Source organism: Macaca thibetana, chromosome 6, assembly GCF_024542745.1.
Source record: "Macaca thibetana thibetana isolate TM-01 chromosome 6, ASM2454274v1, whole genome shotgun sequence".
Lineage (NCBI taxonomy): Eukaryota > Metazoa > Chordata > Mammalia > Primates > Cercopithecidae > Macaca > Macaca thibetana.
The window spans coordinates 278706-304564 of NC_065583.1; the positions used below are offsets into that span (position 1 = coordinate 278706).

Consider the following 25859-nt stretch of genomic DNA (forward strand, 5'->3'; position numbering starts at 1 on the left):
CATCCTCCTTCTCCCACATCTAAGGCCTGGCACAGACCCCATCTGTTTTCATAAAGCCTCAGCCATACCTGCCTCAAAATTTCTGACCGCCATGATTCCCAGGCACATTTTGGTGCTGCTGGGTGTACATAGCACAACCTGAAATGCGGTTCTGCATCTCTTCTTTGCACCTGGCTGAGGTCTCAGAGAGCAGAGGCTCAGTATTTCACGGCTCCCTCAATTTCTAAACACAGTGCTGTATACTAAGTGGCACCTCCCGGTGACTACTTTGTACCCTAAACGTTAAACAGAGAGATGAGTGAAACCGTATCAGGATTAATACACAGAAATACATTCCTGAATTCCATCACTTAATAGAAGTGGCCATTTGAATGCTAGCAGGTAGGAAGAAAAGAGGAGGACAAAGAAACCCCAAAAGTTGGCATCATAACTACTGCCACACAAAAAGAGAATAAAGCAGAGTGGCAAGGTAAAGACCAGGGAAACACAGGCCACTGCAGGACAGAAAAATCTTCCAAGCTTGTCAGTAATGTAAGTTTCTCATTTTCCAATAAACTAGTGTGGCATAGGCCACTGTTCAGAGTCTAGAGTCTTGTCTTCAAAATGTTTTCCAGTATCAAGGACAACAATCTACAAGAAACAAAATGGTGAGAAAAAGTCGCACACTCACAGCTCTAAAGAGCACAGGGTAAGGCTACAAAAAGGACCAAGCACCTTCTCAACCTGCAGTGTGCTCAGTGTCTGTAAATCACAAGTTAGGCGATGAAGGGCTGGTAGTTTCACGTGAATTAATAACTTTCCTTCTTGCCCCGTTATCTCCCTCACCTGACCCACCCGATAAAACATCCTCTCAAATTGCTTGCACGTGCTTGGAGAAGCTCATGGTACAGTCAGTGCACTCACACACAACTGAACGTGAGCAACACGAGGCTTACGAGACAGCAAAGACAACAGCAAAGCTGGGCCCAGCGGCCATCACCTAAAGAACTCTTCGCTCGTTACATTGGAGCGAGTGATTTCTCTGGGACCAGGAACCACAGAACCCTGAAGGACACACAGCTGCTGGCTAAGGATTCAAGGCCTGGAGTGAAAACGTAACATTTCCCTCCCAGTGCTCATGTCTGCTATAAACTGGTTTAGTTCTGCAATGAACAACTAGATTTCTAACTGATATTAATAAACTTTTTTTTTTTTTTTTTTTTTTTTTTTTAAAGACAGGGTCTCACTCTGTCACCAGGTTGGAGTGCAGTCATGGCTTACTGCAGCCTCAACCTCCCGGGCTCAAGCAATCCTCTCGCCTCAGCCTCCCAAGTAGCTGGGACTACAGACAGATGCCACCATGCCCAGCTAATTAAAAAAGTTTTATTTGTAGGGATGAGGTCTCACTATGTTGCCTAGGCTGGTCTTAAACTCCTGGGATCAAGCAATCCTCCTACCTTTGGTCTTCCAAACTGCTGAGATCACAGGCAGTAGCCACTGCACCAGGCCATTAACACTTATATATGTAAAATACATCCAGAATATCAACCACTACAAAACAAAAATACTCCATCTTGATGTAACTTACCATACTATGGATTTGTTTTAAAAATGAGGTAAAAGTAATTAAGAAAATGAAAGCACAAAAGTCGTCTATCAAAATTACAAAAACTCAAAACTGAGTGAACAAAACTTCAAAAAGAATGAAAACAATTGGAATATAACTTCAGGAAAAAAATGTAAAATAGAAACAACAAAAGAACAATTTTTGCCCTCTAAAAAACAGAGGTTAAAGTCAGAATTTTTTTTTTTTTTTTTTTTTTTTGTCTCCAGCCTGGAGTGCAGTGGCATGATCTCGGTCGGCTCACTGCAACCTCCGCCTCCCAGGTTCAAGCGATTCTCCTGCCTCAGCCTCTCGAGTAGCTGGGATTACATGCGCCCGCCAGCATGCCCAGCTAATTTTTGTGTTTTTAGTAGAGACGGGGTTTCACCTTGGCCAGGCTGGCCTCGAACTCCTGACCCCAGGTGATCCACCCGCCTCGGCCTCCCAAAGTGCTGGGATTACAGGCACGAGCCACCGTGCCCAGCCAGGAAAATATTTAAAAACAAATTAAGCAAAGATTATAAAAGTTTTCGGAGTAACACAGTTCCTGAAACAATCACGATCCACATCAAGTCTGAGCCAAGTTGACATCCCCACATCAGGCCCCTTCCTGGTGTTCGTGGAATCTGCAACACAGACAGAGGTGCAAGGGTCACTGCGGAGGCCCAGAGGCGGAGGGAGGAGGGGCTCCCTGGGGTCGTGCAGGTCTCAGAGAGCTCCTCGGGCCCTGGAAGGTGACCTTGGGCCCCTGAGCTCCCCACAGTCAGGTCTACTCAGATGCCAAGGCACTGAGGCCTGTGTGCTGCTGTCTGCTGAGGGGTTATCTGTCCACAGACAGTGTCTGTAAGTGTCATGGAGGAAGAACTGAACCTGGGTGCTCACACAGGCACCTTCAGGGGGCTGGTTCCCTGGAGAGTAAAACAGACACAGAGAAACGGGGGAATTTTGAGGATTCCAGGATCAACAGGCAGAGCCCTGGGCCCTAAGGGGAGCAGGAGGTCTCATGACACAGGGTGGGGGTGGTGACCCCGCCTTGCCACCCAGATCCTCTGGGCCATCCAGACAGAAGAGCTGCACATTGAATATGCACAGCTGCCTGGAGCACGTCATTGTTATTGCCTAGTAAGACCTGGTCTTTCTAACATCCCCACCAGACCTGTCTTTGTATTGTAATTTTTAAAATTACGCTTTGGTAAGACAAATTTCTCACTTTAGTATATTCTATAATAATAGGGTTACAGAAGACATACATATGAAAGAGTGAAAAACAGTGTATAGATACACACAAACACACGTTTATATGTGTGCCTGATTTCAAGATTGGAAAATAGATTTAAAAAACAGAGGCTCCCTGAATCATGCCCTCAACCCCTCCCAAGTGAGCATGGCCCTGAAATGTCTTCAGGGGTTTGTTTTGTTGGCATTTGGCACAGATACAGAATCACTGACACCCAAGCCAGTGCTCTCTACATACAGAAGCCTCCAACCTCATTTTGAAAAATGGGGCCATGAGGTCACCCCAGGTCCCCAGGCCCCCACAGAGGCTGAAGGACCCCTAGGACTGGGCACATTTCAGTGCTTCTTGGATCCTGCCGTGTCCCCTGCTCGATGCCAGGACCTACTGAGTGCCCGCTGGCCTCAATACTGGGCAATACTGGGCCGCGTGGGCTGCGTGCTCGTGTGACAAGGAGCCTGGGGGTACCTCCATCCTTCTCACACCTTTCCCAGGAGGCCTGAACTGGGGGCGATTCATGGTCAACCCTAGTCCTCCTCAGGATGAACTAGTGATACTCCCTGTTGGCCTCAAGGGGCTGGTGGGACAGAGCTGGGTCCCCCCAAATGAGATGCTGGTGAGTTGAAGTGTCACTGCAGCAAATAACACAGTGCACAGCCCCTGGTATCCTGCACACGGTGGTCCGACCAGCACCTCAGTGTCTCCCTCACTAAGCAGCCTGTGGAGGGCTCAGCCCAGCAGGCTCAGGGGCTGCTCTGGAGTGGGTGTCTGTTTCCTGGAGGATGGTCTCAGGCCATCCTTCACTTACCTTCAGAGGTCTCTAAAATATATTAAAAATGTCCCAACGGCTCAGGACATTCCGCCAGGTTTTCTTCCTGGGCTTCCTGGTTTTCTTGCTGGTTTTCCTGATGGGACAAGAAGAAAGTGAGCGTAGCCATGAAGAACACAGGCACGGGTCTGCTTCCCTCATTCTGCCCGCCGCACACTCACACTTCCTCTTCCACTTTTGTCTTTTCTGTTGCTTCTTCTGCAGGTGCAGAGGAGGAACTTGCTGACATCTGTGAGAAGGAGAACAGTTGTGTATGTCCAGAGACGCCAGTGCAGGAAAAGTCCTATCTGGGCAGGGGGTGCCCAGAGCAGACCCAGATGTCACTGGGAGTCCCTCCAGCATGGTGGGGTCCAGCTCATCCGACCCCAGCCCAGCCCCTCCCTGGACCCTGAAGGGTTGTTCAGCAAGATTCAAAGCTGCAGCCTGGGGGCCAGTAAACAGGGCAACGCCAAGGTAGTGGGCAGGAGGGTTGGGGAGGGGTTTTATCGACACTGAAGACCCAAGGACGTCAACTGTGGGATAAGACCAGGTCCTTCAGAACAATCACAAGACAGGAAAGAGGAAAAGGACCAGAGCTAAGAAAGGAGCTCATGAGTCAGAAAGAGGATAAAAGAGAGAGAGCATATGAGAGGAGATCAGTTACCTGCTGGCGGCTGCCTGTCATGGTGGAGTCTTCCAGTTCTGGGAAGCAAGCATCAGAGTGTCCGGAGGAGCAGCAGTGATGGGGCGGCCATAAGAAGGAAAGGGGAGAGTTATTGTCGAGAGAACCCCTCAGACTCTGCTGTCCCCGGGCTGTGGAGCCAATCCCAGAGCCTCTGATGTGCCCATTTCTGGAGACTTCTCCACAGCCCGTATCATTTCCTCTGTGCTACGAGGGAGGGACCTCCGACTTCCCACACACTTTCCCAGCCCTCACATTCCATAACAGCCAAGGGAGGGGAAGCTGTGTCATTGTTCCTCCAAGAGGCGGCCGCCCTCTTCACAATGTTGTGCATGACGTGGAATTCCCTCCCTCCTCCTCCTGTAGGGCCTGCTTCTGTTCCTTCATGAATCCCATTTCCTTCCTCCTTGTGGACCTCCACCAGTCCTACTGGTCTCCAATAGAAGAACATCGGAAAGAAGGCCAAGGCTGCACTGCTAGCCTCCAGTCAACACACAGATCGCACCCTGGGTTGGCAGCACCTGCCCAGGCCTGGGTTGTGTTGGGGGCTGTGGGAGGCAATGATGGCCAATGCCACAGATTCAGTCAGGCCTGGGGTTGTGTTGGGGCCCGTGAGAGGCGATCATGACCGATGTCCACAGGCCTGGGGTTGTGTTGGGGGCTGTGGGAGCTGATGATGAATGACGTCACAGATACAGTGACTGTTCTATGCCTGGAATGACCCTAGAGACTTGGAAAATATTCAGTCGTCAAACGAATCCCACCAGCTTCTGAGTATTTGGAAACAATGGAACAGAATTCAAGATAAAGCCTCTTGTCCCAGTTGCTTTAATCTGCAGGTGAGGCCAGCAGTTGTCAGCACTGAAATGAGGGTTTGCCTGAGCTGTGGGAAGACTAGGAGGGTGGGCACCTGGCAGGCCTGACACAGAACAAGCTGGGCCTGACTGGAGTGTGGGGAGCAGGACGAGGCTGTTGGGCCAGAGAGGAGGGTGTCACAAGACAAGTGACCCAAGAGGCTCTGCCCTGAGCCCAGTGGATTCCAGGGACCAGGCTATAGGGAGGGCAAGAGCCACTGCCTACAGCAACACAGCAGCCCCTCCACACATATCCCCGAGGATTCCTGCTAGCCACAGAGGGCCTTGAGCCACAGCTGGACTCGGGCCTCTCCAATGAAAGCCAATGTAGGTTTCATTCAAAGCCCACGGATTTGGGATTGGGTGAGGAGTGGAGGCCAAAAATGTGCTCAGTCAAGTGTTCCGCCCTGAGGGCTCCAGGATGCCGGGGCACACGCAGCAATCCCAGAGGAAGGACTCCCTGTGTCATCCCACCCAGGGAGCACCCTTAGAGCAGCAGCAGACGCTGAGGACAGGACGGGAAGGTGCCGTTGCAGGTCCCGAGAGTGTAGAGAAAGAGGGTGGGCTCCTTTCAGCTCCTGGCACACGGATGAAGGACTTTGTCGTCAGGATCACGTAGCACCTGTGAGGGGCTGTGTCCCCCCGACACTCAACGTTACACCTGCATACTCATCTTGTCATCTCCATTCACAACAAAACGCTGCCTCATCAAACCCAGGGCTCTGGTGCTTGCTGTGGCAAAGGCAGGAATGATCTGGTCTTTGCAAAATGTAATCTTTAAACACCAGAGCAAGAAATGATGGTGACAACACAACTCACACAAAGCTCATGAGAACAAAACTCTTACAACTTTCTCATTAAGATACATAAACCAAATCACACTTCTACACCTATTTCCTTTCATATTTAGTCACTTCACTGATCCCATCCCAGGCTCCAAAACAAGTGTCACCCAATCCCCAAGAACCCTCCCCACTGGTCAACCCTGCAGTGTTGGTCCCTACCTGACCAGTCTATTTCCCCCTGGATGGATCCAGAGGTGGTGCCCATGAGCCCAAGTACAGAGACACAAACATCGGCACTACTGCTCAGTCCACGGTGATTCTCCCTGGGCTCTGTGAACTCAGGGGCTGTTAGGAGGGCCCTGGTCACAGTTGTGAGCCTTCAGGTGAGACAGAGAACCCGAACAATCCCTTTCAACTGTTCACCGACACTGGCTCAGAGCATCTCTTACCTCCAATCTGAGAACCCGAGATTCCAGCCTTGATGCACATGCACTGAGTCAGGTGAGTGCAGTGAACAGAATCTGGGCCAGACTCACAGCAGCTGCTTCCCAGGTGATTCAGGGATAATGGAGATGCTCTCTTAAGAGCAGACATTTGGCAGCTGAGAACTTATAGTATGGCTCTTGTGAGGAGGTTATGAATTTTTCATTTATTTAAACATGAATGGGCACATATGCCATGGAGGACCACACTGGAATGCACAGGTCTCAACCCAAAGGTGAGGGAGATGTGACTCTCCCCGCTGCTGATTCCTGGCAGAGTGGTTTGCTCTGATCTGATCATTCATGGATGGGTACTTGAGGGGCACAGGAACAAGCTCCAGGTCCCCTGTGAAGTGCAGGGATGCCACAACAAGAATAAAAACGCCTGGTCCAGCAAAGGAGGACTCATCAACAGAAAGAGAGCATCTTCTGCAAGGAGAAAAGCTGAACCGAGGCAGCCAGAGTAGAATGAGGGGAAACTTCAGTGACTTCAGGAGCCCCCCATTCTCCTGTGACCTTGGATCAGAACCCACTCAGGTTTCCAGACTACCATGAGAAACAACAGATTGAAGGAGATGAGCAGAGAGCCTCTTCACACTGGCGCTGGATCTCAGCAAAGGGGTGGGAAGCACTGGATCATTACTGGGGCCCAAGATGGGCTGCCCAGGGCTGAGCTCTGGGATGAGAAGGAACGAGGAGGACATAGTCCTTGCCCTCCCAGTGACCAGCCACGGCCAGGATTCATCAACACATGAGTAAAACAAAACAGAGTTTGAGACTAATAATTCCAAGACTATCTCAGAGAAACAGGCGAAGTGATGTCTCAAGGGTCACACGGGAGAGCTGCAAGGACCACCTGGACTCCGCTCCCTTTGCTGAGCTCACCTTGCACTGAAACAGGGTCCCTTCTCACCTTCCCTGCAACTAGTGTGGGGCAGCCATCCTGCCTGAAAGCTGACACTCCCCCCAGTCACACAGGATTCCGGCCAAATCACACTTGGCTAACAGCAACTACACGAGGACCAGCTGTCAGGCCACGCCCAGAACCAGGTGAAAAGTAAGAGCTGATCTCTGTCCCAGCCAGAGAGACCAGGCCTGGGAACTACTCTGTGTCCGGCCTGACCCTGAAGTCCATCCCTGCCGATCATGTCCTCTCTGGGCCACACTGGCTATTTCGGGAACTCACTCCTGTTCTCTGCCTCTCATTAATTTCTGGTGGTGCCACTGCCATCGACATACAGGAAATAGAGAAGACAAGAAACAACAAAGTAGCTTGTCTCTTCAGGCTCTCACGAAGACGGGCAGACAGTGCTAACGCCAGCTATGAAGTCGGAGCTCCACCCGTTCTCCCTCAGCTGGAATATGAACATCCCGGCCACACCCAAGTAATGACGAAGAACTGACTTCCTGATGTTGCACCTCGGCTGCCCCCCATGGCTCTGCTGCCCTCATGCCTGCTCCTCCAAATCCTGTTCCTTTTCAGGCCCAGGCCAAGGCTGTACCTGCTCTCTCTCTCACAGAGCCCACTGGGCAGCTGTCTGGGAATTCTTAGAACCTCAGTGTTGGTAACACTGATGTGTGCCTTTGATCACACACAGCAGAAGGCCCCGAATACCACACACAAAAACACTGTATTCTAAAGATAAGAGATGACTGGGGAATTGGTTTATGAGGAGATAATTTCTGAGGTTAGTTAGGGACATTTTAAAATCACAGCAGCCTCATTGTTTTAAAATGTGGGTTAAGTATGGACATCTACAGAGCAATCAAATTCAACTCACATACAATGTATTTCCACCAAACGCGGGCTCCCGAAAGAAACTCAGTCCAGAACTGGGTTAATTTTATTTTCATATGACCTTAAGCCAACCACCTTGACTTGTTTTCTGCAAAGGCCTTCAGGAGCAAACAAAAACCTTTGTCCACGGTGGGTTCAATGGGGACGTCCTGGAGCCTCTGCTGTCCCACAGCCACATTTGTCTTTCCCCACCTCGTAATGCATGAGTCACCCTCCATCCTCCTAGAAAGGCAAGTACTCCCCCTGCCACTCACACCCTAGGGCAAGCCCTTTGGTTACCTTTTCATGTTGCTGTGTTTCCTGAGCACAGAACACGGAAACCAGACTAGACTGAGGGATAGAGGCTGGGCCTCTACATGATCTTGACATTATGTATTTTGGACACTTGGAGTCACACCACATGAATTCAAAAAGACACGCAGCAAATCAATGCGCACAACCTCACCCCATCCTCAGAGAACGCAGTTGCTCCCAGGGACTGCAGAATGTGACCATCATGCTCTATCTGCAACAACCATCCCTCCCTCCCATTACAGCCTAGGTCCTCATCCATGAGAGGAAGCTCCACTCAGGCTGCCTGTCCACAGGAAGGCCAGCGAGACCGTGGCACATTCCTCATCATCTGGGGGACTCATCAGGATGGGAGGGCTTCCGCAATACGTACCCTTTTCTGTAACTCCTGAGGATCTCTGTAATGACAGAAAGTAAATTGCTATGAGCATCAGACCCTGCTGTGTCCTGTGTGCACAGGACTTTTCTTCACTTAGTGACATTAGAAAACAAGATGGAAACCGGTGTTCAGAGGAACCCAAAAGAAGAACAGAGCAAATCGAATCACAGTAAAGACACATTTTTCTCAGAGGACGTTTCCTCTCAAGTCCATGTTGGTTGGCCAGTAAGTGATTTTGTTCGAAAGAGAACCAAGTTGGTAAAGGCACAAGAGCTCACTGCCCCACAATGTGTGGTGGATGCTGTCACTTTCTCCCTCTGTATTAAGTCAACCCTCAGTGGGGAACAGACTCTCACTTAAAGCTCCTCCCAAGGACATTGTGTAACTAATCTAAGATATATGTTGTCACATTCTCGTATCTTAATTTCACCCAAATAAAATAAAGCTAAGAAAGCAGCAGTTTTTCTCAGACAAATCCAGGTGGCCTGACCTCCACATCCTCTGGGTCCTCCTCGTCTTCGCTGTCACTGGACCACGCCTGCAGATGTCCCGGCGGAACTAGGAGGACACACAGTGACCGTCAGCACCTTGGTGCTGTTGCTCACGAACAATTCAGAAACATTGCTTGAGGTGGGTGGGGGAGGAGGACAGCAGAGCAGGACAGAGGCAGGGAAGAAAGGGAATGAGGGCCTTTGGCTTTCTAGCTCCAGGCCACCTCGTAAACGTGAAATTGCCAACCTCAAACAGCGCACACCACATAGTGCAGGCCGTGTGTCCCTGGCAGCCTCTTAGGGCTCCTCCTTCCTAATCTGACCTGAGCTCAAGTGCCCTCTTATTGATCCCTGCCAAAGTCATTTCCTCCTCAGAACGCACATGTGCTGCTGCTCTGTATATCACCCCTTCTAGAAGGTTTTGTACTGAATAAGAAGCAACCTTTCTTGAAAGAGATTTAATTCTAGCCAAAAGATTTCATTAACTAACTGTTTGTGATGAGGCAATTAAACCGAGATTTGAAAATACCCAATTATCCTACCATTTAAAGATGACCCCTACCTAGCCTGTGAGATTTGTCCTTCCACTCTTCCTTTTCAACGCAAAGTGTGTGCCCCGTGGGGTTCACTGCTGCTCATGCTCACACTGACTCCAGCACCGGGACAGCCTGTCATGGGAGCAGCGAGGGGGCCGGGGGCCGGGCACTGACCCTCTCCAGCCCAGCTATGCAGGAGATTCCAGCAGGGAAAATGGGTGCCAGGCTAACACCCAGGATGATCCTTGAGATTTTATGGGAAGCCGTGTCTTGGGATTGGGTTCTACTGAATTTCTAAGACGTGCAGTGATAATTTCATTAAATACAATAGAATATGCCACTCATCATTGTCTGCTTTCCAACAGGAGCTGAGGAATGACCTCACTGCTGTAGACCAAAAGCCTGTGGACTCTGTGTTTTACGTTAATGATCACACTGAAGCCCACTGTACAATGTACCTGCTCAAACCAACCCTGGGTGAGCTGAGCACTGACACCACCCAGTCATGACAGTGTTTGGGATCTGAATAGGTTTTCATTCTCCCACTCGCACACAGAAGTGCTGGAACCACCTGGCCTAGCAAGAAATTATACCAAAGCTTTGTGACAAATTCCGGGTAGCAGCCCATGGCATTAACTTTCCACTCATTCCCAAGGTCACATGTGCTTCTTCCATTTAAAAGATCAAGAGCTTGGGAAATTCGTCTCTGCACCATGTCCATCTGAGGACTGGGGATGCTAAATTTATCTTCAGGAACAGCTGTGGTGGAGGATGAATGGGTTGATTTATGCAAACTGTGCAGTGGTGATGGAATTGTCCTTGAATATTGATGCTTGTGTTGTGCTGTGAACATGGGAGTATGTTTTCTGGGGAAATGCACACACACTCCCAGACATCCACAATCATTCCATATAGACTCGCTCCTCTGTCCCTCCAAACCCTGATGCAGCACCTCACGCTACATGACACTGCTGCTTCCTGGAATGACCGTACCATGGTTAGAGTCGTTTACTGGACTCTTAGTTTTTTGTTATTGTGTTTTTTGACACAGAGTTTCACTCTTGTTGCCAGGATGGAATTCAATGTCACAATCTTGGCTCATTGCAACCTCCACCTCTTGGGCACCATTGATTCTCCTGCCTCAGACTCCTGAGTAGCTGGGATTACAGGCATGCACCACCACGCCCGGCTAATTTTGCATTTTTAGGAGAGACAGGATTTCCCAATGTTAGTCAGTCTGGTCTCAACTCCCGACCTCAGGTGATCCACCTGTCTCGGCCTCTCAAAGTGCTGGGATTATACGCATAAGCCATTGCGCCCGGCCTGACTCTTCGTATTTTTTAAAACGAACTACCCAAATGTCATTTCTAAAGGAAGCTCAAACAAGAGAAGCCCTTGAGCAAATGCAGGTGAAACAGAGCCACCTTCGCAACACTGAGGTTTCAAACCTCAACAAAGAGATGACCCCAGAATACGTACTCTTTGCCAGTGTGGCTGGGTCCACCCGCATCTAGAGAAAAAGAAAACACCATGAGGGTCAGACCATGTTGTCTCCTGGGTGCACAGGTCTTCACTTGTTGACATTAAAAAGACACATGGTAAACAGTGGTTGGGAAAATGGCCCCGATATCTAGAAGACATTCGTGGAAAGGCACAAGATTTTTCTACAAGATTTTCCATTGTTTTTGTTTGACAATTCCTAATACTTCTCCGGAAGAAGGCGTTTCCCTTGAGGAAAATGCCTGCTGACATACAGTGTGTAAATGTGAATGCCATCTGAAACCATATTTTAGTTGATAATGAACTCTGACATTTGCCACCAAGATATTCCTTAAGTCACCTATAATGTACATGGTAAGATGTATACATCTTAGTTCCGTTAAAACAGAGAGAAACCGAGAGAAATAAAATTTCCATTTCAGAGGATAAAAGAAGACTTTACCATGTGAACCCCTGAGGCTTCCTCCGAGGATGTCTGCTCTGGCACATCCTCCTGCAGATCGTCCAGGTCACCTGCGAAACAGAGTCACTATAAGCACATGAGCTCCACTGACTGAATCCCTCAGGTGGTCTTGGAGTTATGGACCCGGGGCTGGCGTGTGTGGAAAGGTGTGTTCACAGCACAGACTCAGCCTCTGCCGGTCCATCCTCCATGGTGGTGAGGGAAGGCAAATGGTGAAGGACGGCATCAGGATGGCCACAGAAGACAGGGCCTTGGTCCTCTAGCTAAGGCAACCTCTTGCACATGAAATAACCCATCTCAAACAGGGCCCACCACAGTGTTTCCCTGCAGCATCCAGGGCTCCTCCTTCCTAATCCGACCTGAGCTAACTCGTCCTGCCTTCTCGATCCCCTTGAGGTCATTTCCTCCCCAGGATCCACATGTCCTGCTGTGTGTTTTTTGTCCCTCCTAGAACTTTTTTCGTTGTTTTTCTTTTTATGAGGAGTTTTGCTCTTCTTTCCCAGGCTGGAGTGCAATGCCATGATCTCGAATCACCACAACCTCAGCCTCCCAGGTTCAAGCGATTCTCCAGCCTCAGCCTCTTAAGTCACTGGGATTACAGACATGCATCACCACACCAGGCTAATTTTGTATTTTTAGTAGAGACGGGTTTTCTCCATGTTGGTCAGTCTGGTTTCGAACTCCCGACCTCAGGTGACCCACCCGTCTGGGCCTCCCACCATGCTGGGATTACAGGTGTCAGACACCGTGGCCGGACAGAACATTTTGTACTAGATAAAAAGCAACCTTTCTTCAAAGAGGAGACTCAATTCTAGCTAAAATATTCTCTATATTCACTAACCTTTTGTTTTAAAGAAGACCAAACCAAGATTTGAAAATACTCAATTATCCTACCATTTACAGACGACTCCTACTTGGCATGTGATGTTTGTCCTTCCGCTCTTCCTTTTAACACAATGTGTGTGTGTGCCGTGGGGCCTGCTGCTGCTCATGCTCACACTGGCTCCAGCCCTAGGACAGCCCACCCTGGGGGGCAGCAGGTGGGGGCGCTGACCCTCTCTAACCCAGCTCTGTAGAAGATTCCAGCGAGAAGATGAGTACCAGGATAATACCCAAGTTGTTCCTTCCGTTCTTATTTGCTGCTGTGTCTTGGGTGTGTGTGCTGAACTGCAGCACGTGTAAGGATTGTGGTGATTATCTCATTAAATACAATATAACATGTCTGATCATTTTCTGCTTTTCACCAGGAGATGAGAAAATTAACACAGCACTGCAGCCAAAAGCCTGACCTCTCAATGTCTGTTTGCCATTTGTGACCACACCAAAGTCCACTGTAAAATGTACTTATCCCTACACTGAGTTATGTGACCATTGACACAATCCTACATGAGAGACAGTATTTGGGAATTCTGAAGGCTATCCAGATTTCATGTGCACACCTAGGTGCTCACGCTCTGTGCCACAATGACAAATTATACCAGAACCACGTGATTACTGCCGAGTAGGAGCCCATGGCATCACCTTCCACCCACTCCTGAGTGCACCTCTGCCTCCTCCACTGAGGAGATAAAGAGCTTGGCAAATTCATCTCTGCACTATCTCCACCTGAGTGCTGGGGATCTCCAACTGCCCTTCAGCTACAGCCGTGGTGGAGGACCAATGGGCTGATTGACGCACGGTGTGCAGTGGTAATGGGATTTTTACTTACCACACTCATCTTTGTGTTGAGCTGTGCACATGGAAACATGCTTTCTGGAGAAATGTACACATCCTCCCAAAGACACTCATGATCATTCTACACAGACTCCTGACACCCCCCACCCTGATGCACCTCATTCGATGTCATAAAAACGACACTGCAGCTAACAGGCACTACGTAGGATGGTCACCCCTCTTCAGTACACTCAGTAAGTTCTACCCTAACCTCATTTCCAATAGAAAGTTCCAAGGAGAATGGTTCTCCCGATAATGCCAGGCAAGAATGTGTCACCTTTCTTAATACTAAGAATTTTCCTTACCAAATAGGTGATCCCGGAATACGTACCATTTGTCTCTGTGAATGCCTCCGCCTGAGTTTAGAGAAAGGAAAACTCTGTGAGGGTAAGATCGTGCTGTCCTTGACACAGGTCTTTTCTTAACTTAGTGCTATTAGAAAGCCAGATGGGAAATTCTGGTGGAGGCAACGGCCACAAAAATAAAGCCTAGAAAACACTTGTACAGAGTCACCAGGATTTTGTGCAAGATTTTAAAGTTAATTTTGGTGGTAAGTTCAGTATTTTCAAGGAGGTTTTCCTCCTGATGAAAGTGCTTGCTGACATAGTTTGTAACTGAAGCTGTCATCCAAGAATGCCATCTTGAATTAGTCCTTAGTTGGTAAAGAATTCTCATTTTACATTTTCCCACCAAGAAATTCTCTAAGGCATCTATAATGTACATGTTAGTAAGGTTTTCCTATCTTTATTCAAGTGAAATTGAAAGAAACCTAGGAAAATGAAATTCCCCTTTCAGATAAAGAAAGAAGAACTTACGTTGATAACAGAGAGGACCCTCTCAACGGGTGCCTCACATGGATGTTCTGCTGCGAGGTCCTCTTGAGGATCTAGGAGACATAGGGTAAGTGTCACCACATGGATTCTGCTGAGAAGATTCCTCGGGTTGTATTGGGTGGTGTGGACATGAGGCTGGCATGTGTGAAGAAGGTAGGTTACCACAGACGGAGCTGTAGGCCCATCCTCCTTGGTGGTGAAGGCAGGCAAATGAGACCATGAGGAAAGCCATGGGAAACAGAGCCTTGGTCCTCTAGCTAAGGCAAGTTCAGCAATGAGACACAGCTGATCTCAAAGAGGGCACAGGACACGGGGCAGGCGACCCTCCCTACAGCGTGTCAGGTTCCTCCTTCCTAATCTGACCTGAGCTAACTTGCCCTCCCTTCGTGATCCCTTCTGAGGTCATTTCCCCCACAGCATCCACGGGTGCTGCTGATCATCATCCTCCAACCCGAAACATTTTGCGCTGCATAAAAAGCCACCTTTCTTCAAAAAAAATTTAATTCTAGTCAAAAAAGTTAGGACTTCTCTGAACCTTTGATTCAAAGAGAATTAAACCAACATTTTAAAATAGTCAACTATCCTATCATTGAAAGATGACACACACTTAGCATATTTGCCCTTCCGCTCTTCCTTTTCAACACAATGTATGTGTCTGTGAAAGCAGTTGCTGCTCACGCTCACGCTGGCTCCAACACCAGGACAACCCATCATGGGGGGCAGGAGGTGGGGACGCTAACACTCTCCAAACTAGCTATGCAGGAAATTCCTCCGGGGGAGATGGACGTCAGAATAACACCCTAGTTCTTCCTTGAGTTCCTATTCTGCACTGAGTCTTGGTTGTGTGGGCTGAATTAGGGCATATGTGACACTTGTGGCAATCGTGTTATTAAATAGAATAGACTGTGTCCCTGAATTTCCTCCGTTTGTTTTTCTTAAGACAAAATCTCACTCTGTTGCCCAGGCTAGAGTGCAGTGGTATGATCTAGGCTCATTGCAACCTCTGTCTCCCAGGTACAAGTGATTCTCCTGCCTCAGCCTCCTGGGTAGCTGGGATTACTGGCACCTGCCACCACACTCAGTTAATTTTTGTGTTTTTAGTAGAGACAGTGTTAGCCAGGCTCGTCTCAAACCCCTGACCTCAAGTGATTCACCCGCCTTGCCCTCCCAAAGTGCTGGATTACAGGCGTGAGCCACCACACCCAGCCTGTTCTCTGCTTTTAAACAGGATCTGAGGAATAACACGACCACTGAACGAAAAGCCTGTGACCTCGCCATGTGTGTTTCACATTTCTGACCACACCAAAGTCCACTCTAAAATATCCCAACTCTAATTCTGGGTTATGCAACCATTAAGACCATCCTATGAGGACAGACAGTGCTTAGAATGTCTATACGCTAGAAAACTTCCACATGCACACCTAGGTGCTCAAAGTCTGCAGACTGATGAGTTATACCAGGGCTGTGAGATCAATACTGGACAGTAGCCCATAGAATCAACCTTCCACCCACTCCTGATTTCCCATTTCCCTCCTCTACAGAGAAAGCCAGACGTTGAGAAATTCATCCCTGCCCAACCAGTATCTGATGACTGGGGATATTAAACTTAACTTCAGACAACTGTGGTAGAGAATGAAAAGGTTGATTTATGTAAAGTGTGCAGGGTGATGGAATAGTCTTAAAAAAAACAAATTAATCCTTGTGTTGTGCTATGATCATGCCCAAAAAATCCCAAAGACACATTCACTGCCCACAGACTCTCTCCTCCACACCTCCCAAACCTGATGCACACCACCCTCTTTCATGTACGGGACACCACTTCCTGCAGAGACTACAGAAAGATGGTCATAATTCTGTACCAAAGTCTTACTGTTTTTCATACCAAACTGCCTAAAACCTCATTTCTGTTAGGAAGCTCCAGAGAAAGTCTCCAACAAATGCACAGAAAAAAGTGGCACCTAAGATATTACCTTAGCAAAAAAGTAATTCCTGCTGCGTGGGGGGCAAGGGGAGGGAGAGCATTAGTATAAATACGTAATGCATGCTGAGCAGTAAACCTAGATGACGTGTTGATAGGTGCAGCAAACCACCATGACACATTTATTCTTATATAACAAACTTGCCGTTCTACACATGCATCCCAGACTTCCAAGTAAAATAAAAACAATTTTTAAAAAAGCTATCCCAGATTACATACCTTCTGTCTCTACGTCAATGCTCTTCTGCAATTAGAGAAAAGAAAAACATGACAAGAGTCAGACCACACTGTGTCCTGTGTGCACAGGTCTCTACTGCACTTGCTGACATTAGAAAACCCAATGGAAATAGTGAAAACAGTCAACACAACGTCCCCAAATAAAGCCTAGAGGACACGTGCAAAGGCACAAGATTTTTGTGCCCGATTTTCAAGTTTATTTTCACTGCATGTTCACCATTCTTTACAAGAAGAAAGAACTTCCATGGAAAATGCTTACTGCCATAGAGTTTTTAGGTGAACCTGCCACCTATAAATGTTATCTTGAATTCATTCTTCTGGGTAATAAAGTCTCATCTTCAGCTGCCCATAAAGAAATTCTGTAAGTCATCCATACTGTACGTGGAAAGATTATCATATCTTACCTCAATTTATATGGAAACCAAGAGAAACAAAATTCCCACCTCAGATAAACAAAAAAGACTTTACCTCAAAAGAGCCTAGTAACATCTCAGATAGTATCTTGAGTGGATGCTCACACAACAAGTCTTCGTCGCGCTCTAGGAAACACGGAGTCATTGTCAGCATGTTGGGTGCACTGAAGGAACCCGTCAGGGAGACGCGGGTGCTAAAAACACGGGGCTGGCACATGTAGACAAGGGGGGTTAACTGCAAAAACGGAACTCTTGCCAGAACATCCTCCTTGGTGATGAAGAAAGGTCAGTGAGACCATCAGGAAAGCCATGAAAGACAGAGCCTTGGCAGCACAGACACGCACTGCCGATGCCGTGGCAGTGTCTCATCCTTCCCCTACGCATTTAGAGGCCTGGGAAATTTCCACTTTCCTGTTGAAATGTGACAATGTCATTTGTCTTTCCTGGGTCGACATATGCTTCTCCTTCACTTTCCATCCCTTTTATTGAACTTGAGACATTATTGTGGCAAAACATATACAAAATTTATTATTGTAATCATTCCGTGCCCACTTCAGGAAAAGACATGAGCAGAACCGCAGGAGCAGAGAAGAGAAAACCTCACTGTTTGAGGAGCCCACACTCTTCTCCCCTGACCCTGGATGAGAACCCAGGCAGGCTCCTGGGTAAGCGTGGGAACCCAGAGACTACAGAAAAAGAGCAGAAAGCCTTTACAACATGTGCTAGATTTCAGAACAGGAATGCTGGCATCAGAACATCACTGGGGCCCAAGATGGGATGCCCAGGACTGAGCTCTGAGATGAGAAGGAATGAGGACACAGTCCGTGCCCTCCAGAGACCTGCCATGGCCAGGACTCCCCCACCTATGAGTAGGAGACAACAGACTTTTGGACTGATGATTGCAAGGCTGTCTCAGAGATACAGAGAAATTCATGTCTTATAGGTCACACATGAAAGGTGCAAGGACCACCTAACGCCAGGGCAGCCCCTCTCCCTTTGTTGGGCTCAGCCTGCCTTAGAGCAGGGTCTCCTCACCTCCTCTGACACCAGCACTGGGTACCTGCTCAGCCTGGGAGCTGAGGCTTCCCTCCAGTAAAACGGAACTCTGGGCCAGGCCACTCTTGGCCAATAATAGCTACACAAGGATCATCTGTCCAGAGATTCCCAGAAGCTGTTCTTTGTCCCAGCCACAGGGAGATCAAGCATGGAAACTAATCTGTGTCTGGCCTGACCCTCATTCCGTCCCTGCTGATCATGTCCTCTCTGGGCTAAGCTGAATATTTCAGGAACTCACTCCTGTTCTCTGTCTCTCACTAATCTCTGGTGGTGCCACTGCCCTCAACACACAGGAAGATGGAGAAGACTAGAAACAAGAAAGTAGCTCCTCTGTCCAGGCTCTTAGGAAGACGGCCAATGTTCAGGCCAGCCATGAAGTTGGAGCTCAACTCCTCCTTCCGATGAGACTTGAACATTCCTCCCCCGCCCAGGTGATGATGTGGAACTGACTCTCCTGATGTTGCACCTCGGCGTCCCCCATGGCTTTGCTGCCCTCATGCCTTCCTTCTGCTCCTCCAAATCATGTCCCTCTGCAGGCCCAGGCCAAGGCTGTAGCCTGCTCTCTCCCTCACAGAGCCCAGTGGGCAGCCGCCTGTGAATTCTTAGGGCCTCATTGTTGGTAACACGGATTTCTACCATTAATCACTCAGCAGGAAGCCCCCGAGTACCACACAGAAACTGTATTCTAGAGATTAAACATGACTAGGAGAATTGGGTTATGAAGAGATAGTTTCTGAGGTTAGCGAGGGACATTTTAAAATCACAGCAGCCTCATTGTTTTAAAATGTGGGGTAAGTATTGACACCTACACAGCAATCAAATTCAATACATACACCTAAGTTTCCACCAAACGCATACTCCAAGAAAAAACACAGGCTGTACTTGGTTCAGGTTCTATTCCTATTGACCAAAACCAAATGCATTCACTTGTTTTGCAAAAGCCTTCAGAAACAAGCAGCCAACCAACCTTTGTCCACGGTGGGTTCAATGGGGACATCCTGGAGCCTCTGCTGTCCCACAGCCACATTTGTCTTTCCCCACCTTGTAATGCATGAGTCACCCTCCATCCTCCTAGGAAGACAAGTGCTCGCCCTGCCACTCACACCCTAGGGCAAGCCCTTCGGTTACCTTTTCATGTTGCTGTGTTTCCTGAGCACAGAACACGGAAACCAGACTAGACTGAGGGATAGAGGCTGGGCCTCTACATGATCTTGACATTACGTATTTTGGACACTCACCACATGAATTCAAAAAGACACGCAGCAAATCAATTCGCACAACCTCACCCCATGCTCAGAGAATGCAGTTGCTCCCTCCCGGGGACTCCAGAATGTGACCATCATGCTCTATCTGCAACAACCATCCCTCCCTCCCATTACAGCCTAGGTCCTCATCCATGAGAGGAAGCTCCACTCAGGCTGCCTGTCCACAGGAAGGCCAGCGAGACCGTGGCACATTCCTCATCATCTGGGGGACTCATCAGGATGGGAGGGCTTCCGCAATACGTACCCTTTTCTGTAACTCCTGAGGATCTCTGTAATGACAGAAAGTAAATTGCTATGAGCATCAGACCCTGCTGTGTCCTGTGTGCACAGGACTTTTCTTCACTTAGTGACATTAGAAAACAAGATGGAAACCGGTGTTCAGAGGAACCCAAAAGAAGAACAGAGCAAATCGAATCACAGTAAAGACACATTTTTCTCAGAGGACGTTTCCTCTCAAGTCCATGTTGGTTGGCCAGTAAGTGATTTTGTTCGAAAGAGAACCAAGTTGGTAAAGGCACAAGAGCTCACTGCCCCACAATGTGTGGTGGATGCTGTCACTTTCTCCCTCTGTATTAAGTCAACCCTCAGTGGGGAACAGACTCTCACTTAAAGCTCCTCCCAAGGACATTGTGTAACTAATCTAAGATATATGTTGTCACATTCTCGTATCTTAATTTCACCCAAATAAAATAAAGCTAAGAAAGCAGCAGTTTTTCTCAGACAAATCCAGGTGGCCTGACCTCCACATCCTCTGGGTCCTCCTCGTCTTCGCTGTCACTGGACCACGCCTGCAGATGTCCCGGCGGAACTAGGAGGACACACAGTGACCGTCAGCACCTTGGTGCTGTTGCTCACGAACAATTCAGAAACATTGCTTGAGGTGGGTGGGGGAGGAGGACAGCAGAGCAGGACAGAGGCAGGGAAGAAAGGGAATGAGGGCCTTTGGCTTTCTAGCTCCAGGCCACCTCGTAAACGTGAAATTGCCAACCTCAAACAGCGCACACCACATAGTGCAGGCCGTGTGTCCCTGGCAGCCTCTTAGGGCTCCTCCTTCCTAATCTGACCTGAGCTCAAGTGCCCTCTTATTGATCCCTGCCAAAGTCATTTCCTCCTCAGAACGCACATGTGCTGCTGCTCTGTATATCACCCCTTCTAGAAGGTTTTGTACTGAATAAGAAGCAACCTTTCTTGAAAGAGATTTAATTCTAGCCAAAAGATTTCATTAACTAACTGTTTGTGATGAGGCAATTAAACCGAGATTTGAAAATACCCAATTATCCTACCATTTAAAGATGACCCCTACCTAGCCTGTGAGATTTGTCCTTCCACTCTTCCTTTTCAACGCAAAGTGTGTGCCCCGTGGGGTTCACTGCTGCTCATGCTCACACTGACTCCAGCACCGGGACAGCCTGTCATGGGAGCAGCGAGGGGGCCGGGGGCCGGGCACTGACCCTCTCCAGCCCAGCTATGCAGGAGATTCCAGCAGGGAAAATGGGTGCCAGGCTAACACCCAGGATGATCCTTGAGATTTTATGGGAAGCCGTGTCTTGGGATTGGGTTCTACTGAATTTCTAAGACGTGCAGTGATAATTTCATTAAATACAATAGAATATGCCACTCATCATTGTCTGCTTTCCAACAGGAGCTGAGGAATGACCTCACTGCTGTAGACCAAAAGCCTGTGGACTCTGTGTGTTTTACGTTAATGATCACACTGAAGCCCACTGTACAATGTACCTGCTCAAACCAACCCTGGGTGAGCTGAGCACTGACACCATCCAGTCATGATAGTGTTTGGGATCTGAATAGGTTTTCATTCTCCCACTCGCACACAGAAGTGCTGGAACCACCTGGCCTAGCAAGAAATTATACCAGGGCTTTGTGACAAATTCCAGGTAGTAGCCCATGGCATTAACATTCCACTCATTCCCGAGGTCACATGTGCTTCTTCCATTTAAAAGATCAAGAGCTTGGGAAATTCGTCTCTGCACCATGTCCATCTGAGGACTGGGGATGCTAAATTTATCTTCAGGAACAGCTGTGGTGGAGATGAATGGGTTGATTTATGCAAACTGTGCAGTGGTGATGGAATTGTCCTTGAACATTGATGCTTGTGTTGTGCTGTGAACATGGGAGTATGTTTTCTGGGGAAATGCACACACACTCCCAGACATCCACAATCATTCCATATAGACTCGCTCCTCTGTCTCTCCAAATCCTGATGCAGCACCTCACCCTACATGACACTGCTGCTTCCTGGAATGACCGTACCATGGTTTGAGTCGTTTACTGGACTCTTAGTTTTTGGTCCTTTTTTTTTTTTTTTTTTGAGACAGATTTCACTGTTGTTCCCTAGGCTAGAGTGCAATGTCACAATCTTGGCTCATTACAATCTCCACCTCTTGGGCTCCACTGATTCTCCTGCCTCAGACTCCTGAGTAGCTGGGATTACAGGCATGCACCACCATGCCCGGCTAATTTTGCATTTTTAGGAGAGACAGGATTTCCCAATGTTAGTCAGTCTGGTCTCAAACTGCCGACGTCAGATGATCCACCTGTCTCGGCCTCTCAAAGTGCTGGGATTACAGGCATAAGCCATTGCGCCCGGCCTGACTCTTCGTATTTTTTAAATCAAACTTCCCAAATCTCATTTCTAAAGGAAGCTCAAACAAGAGAAGCCCTTGAGCAAATGCAGGTGAAACAGCGCCACCTTCGCAACACTGAGGTTTCAAACCTCAACAAAGAGATGACCCCAGAATACGTACTCTTTGCCAGTGTGGTTGGGTCCACCCGCATCTAGAGAAAAAGAAAACACCATGAGGGTCAGACCATGTTGTCTCCTGGGTGCACAGGTCTTCACTTGTTGAATTAAAAAGACACATGGTAAACAGTGGTTGGGAAAATGGCCCCGATATCTAGAAGACATTCGTGGAAAGGCACAAGATTTTTCTACAAGATTTTCCATTGTTTTTGACAACTCCAAATACTTCTCAAGAAGGAGGCATTTCTCTTGAGGAAAATGCCTGCTGACATACAGTGTGTAAATGTGAATGCCATCTGAAAGCATGTTTTAGTTGATAATGAACTCTGACATTTGCCACCAAGATATTCCTTAAGTCACCTATAATGTACATGGTAAGATGTATACATCTTAGTTCCGTTAAAACAGAGAGAAACCGAGAGAAATAAAATTTCCATTTCAGAGGATAAAAGAAGACTTTACCATGTGAACCCCTGAGGCTTCCTCCGAGGATGTCTGCTCTGGCACATCCTCCTCCAGATCGTCCAGGTCACCTGCGAAACAGAGTCACTATAAGCACATGAGCTCCACTGACTGAATCCCTCAGGTGGTCTTGGAGTTGTGGACCCGGGGCTGGCGTGTGTGGAAAGGTGTGTTCACAGCATAGACTCAGCCTCTGCCGGTCCATCCTCCATGGTGGTGAGGGAAGGCAAATGGTGAAGGACGGCATCAGGATGGCCACAGAAGACAGGGCCTTGGTCCTCTAGCTAAGGCAACCTCTTGCACATGAAATAACCCATCTCAAACAGGGCCCACCACACAGTGTTTCCCTGCAGCATCCAGGGCTCCTCCTTCCTAATCTGACCTGAGCTAACTTGTCCTGCCTTCTCGATCCCCTCGAGGTCATTTCCTCCCCAGGATCCACATGTTCTACTGTGTGTGTTTTGTCCCTCCTAGAACTTTTTCCTTTTTTTGAGATGGAGTTTTGCTCTTATTGCGCAGGCTGAAGTACAATGGCACAATCTCAACTCACCACAACCTCAGCCTCCCAGGTTCAAGCGATTCTCCAGCCTCAGCCTTCTGAGTCGCTGGGATTACAGACATGCATCACCACGCCAGGCTAATTTTGTATTTTTAGTAGAGACGGGTTTTCTCCATGTTGGTCAGTCTGGTTTCGAACTCCCGACCTCAGGTGACCCACCCGTCTGGGCCTCCCACCATGCTGGGATTACAGGTGTCAGACACCGTGGCCGGACAGAACATTTTGTACTAGATAAAAAGCAACCTTTCTTCAAAGAGGAGACTCAATTCTAGCTAAAATATTCTCTATATTCACTAACCTTTTGTTTTAAAGAAGACCAAACCAAGATTTGAAAATACTCAATTATCCTACCATTTACAGACGACTCCTACTTGGCATGTGATGTTTGTCCTTCCGCTCTTCCTTTTAACACAATGTGTGTGTGTGCCGTGGGGCCTGCTGCTGCTCATGCTCACACTGGCTCCAGCCCTAGGACAGCCCACCCTGGGGGGCAGCAGGTGGGGGCGCTGACCCTCTCTAACCCAGCTCTGTAGAAGATTCCAGCGAGAAGATGAGTACCAGGATAATACCCAAGTTGTTCCTTCCGTTCTTATTTGCTGCTGTGTCTTGGGTGTGTGTGCTGAACTGCAGCACGTGTAAGGATTGTGGTGATTATCTCATTAAATACAATATAACATGTCTGATCATTTTCTGCTTTTCACCAGGAGATGAGAAAATTAACACAGCACTGCAGCCAAAAGCCTGACCTCTCAATGTCTGTTTGCCATTTGTGACCACACCAAAGTCCACTGTAAAATGTACTTATCCCTACACTGAGTTATGTGACCATTGACACAATCCTACATGAGAGACAGTATTTGGGAATTCTGAAGGCTATCCAGATTTCATGTGCACACCTAGGTGCTCACGCTCTGTGCCACAATGACAAATTATACCAGAACCACGTGATTACTGCCGAGTAGGAGCCCATGGCATCACCTTCCACCCACTCCTGAGTGCACCTCTGCCTCCTCCACTGAGGAGATAAAGAGCTTGGCAAATTCATCTCTGCACTATCTCCACCTGAGTGCTGGGGATCTCCAACTGCCCTTCAGCTACAGCCGTGGTGGAGGACCAATGGGCTGATTGACGCACGGTGTGCAGTGGTAATGGGATTTTTACTTACCACACTCATCTTTGTGTTGAGCTGTGCACATGGAAACATGCTTTCTGGAGAAATGTACACATCCTCCCAAAGACACTCATGATCATTCTACACAGACTCCTGACACCCCCCACCCTGATGCACCTCATTCGATGTCATAAAAACGACACTGCAGCTAACAGGCACTACGTAGGATGGTCACCCCTCTTCAGTACACTCAGTAAGTTCTACCCTAACCTCATTTCCAATAGAAAGTTCCAAGGAGAATGGTTCTCCCGATAATGCCAGGCAAGAATGTGTCACCTTTCTTAATACTAAGAATTTTCCTTACCAAATAGGTGATCCCGGAATACGTACCATTTGTCTCTGTGAATGCCTCCGCCTGAGTTTAGAGAAAGGAAAACTCTGTGAGGGTAAGATCGTGCTGTCCTTGACACAGGTCTTTTCTTAACTTAGTGCTATTAGAAAGCCAGATGGGAAATTCTGGTGGAGGCAACGGCCACAAAAATAAAGCCTAGAAAACACTTGTACAGAGTCACCAGGATTTTGTGCAAGATTTTAAAGTTAATTTTGGTGGTAAGTTCAGTATTTTCAAGGAGGTTTTCCTCCTGATGAAAGTGCTTGCTGACATAGTTTGTAACTGAAGCTGTCATCCAAGAATGCCATCTTGAATTAGTCCTTAGTTGGTAAAGAATTCTCATTTTACATTTTCCCACCAAGAAATTCTCTAAGGCATCTATAATGTACATGTTAGTAAGGTTTTCCTATCTTTATTCAAGTGAAATTGAAAGAAACCTAGGAAAATGAAATTCCCCTTTCAGATAAAGAAAGAAGAACTTACGTTGATAACAGAGAGGACCCTCTCAACGGGTGCCTCACATGGATGTTCTGCTGCGAGGTCCTCTTGAGGATCTAGGAGACATAGGGTAAGTGTCACCACATGGATTCTGCTGAGAAGATTCCTCGGGTTGTATTGGGTGGTGTGGACATGAGGCTGGCATGTGTGAAGAAGGTAGGTTACCACAGACGGAGCTGTAGGCCCATCCTCCTTGGTGGTGAAGGCAGGCAAATGAGACCATGAGGAAAGCCATGGGAAACAGAGCCTTGGTCCTCTAGCTAAGGCAAGTTCAGCAATGAGACACAGCTGATCTCAAAGAGGGCACAGGACACGGGGCAGGCGACCCTCCCTACAGCGTGTCAGGTTCCTCCTTCCTAATCTGACCTGAGCTAACTTGCCCTCCCTTCGTGATCCCTTCTGAGGTCATTTCCCCCACAGCATCCACGGGTGCTGCTGATCATCATCCTCCAACCCGAAACATTTTGCGCTGCATAAAAAGCCACCTTTCTTCAAAAAAAATTTAATTCTAGTCAAAAAAGTTAGGACTTCTCTGAACCTTTGATTCAAAGAGAATTAAACCAACATTTTAAAATAGTCAACTATCCTATCATTGAAAGATGACACACACTTAGCATATTTGCCCTTCCGCTCTTCCTTTTCAACACAATGTATGTGTCTGTGAAAGCAGTTGCTGCTCACGCTCACGCTGGCTCCA

General features: G+C 48.0%; 1 protein-coding gene across 28 annotated transcripts in view; it reads right to left on the reverse strand.

The window, feature by feature from the left end:
• The window catches only part of LOC126957112 (protein FAM153A-like), a 76412-nt gene that overhangs the window by 11654 nt on the left and 38899 nt on the right, over positions 1 to 25859 (reverse strand). For 19 of the 28 annotated variants that reach the window (XM_050794586.1, XM_050794585.1, XM_050794572.1 and 16 more), the window contains 18 exons: positions 25148 to 25218; positions 24664 to 24688; positions 22604 to 22674; positions 22146 to 22176; positions 20121 to 20188; positions 19625 to 19649; positions 17115 to 17185; positions 16629 to 16653; positions 14414 to 14484; positions 13930 to 13954; positions 11865 to 11935; positions 11402 to 11432; positions 9386 to 9453; positions 8890 to 8914; positions 4289 to 4326; positions 3807 to 3874; positions 3625 to 3721; positions 69 to 2208 (listed from right to left, as the gene is read on the reverse strand). In XM_050794586.1, coding sequence (XP_050650543.1) covers positions 3637 to 3721; positions 3807 to 3874; positions 4289 to 4326; positions 8890 to 8914; positions 9386 to 9453; positions 11402 to 11432; positions 11865 to 11935; positions 13930 to 13954; positions 14414 to 14484; positions 16629 to 16653; positions 17115 to 17185; positions 19625 to 19649; positions 20121 to 20188; positions 22146 to 22176; positions 22604 to 22674; positions 24664 to 24688; positions 25148 to 25218 — 869 coding nt within the window. In that variant the 3' untranslated portion in view covers positions 69 to 2208; positions 3625 to 3636. The other 9 variants (XM_050794566.1, XM_050794565.1, XM_050794573.1 and 6 more) reach the window with 9 other exon arrangements.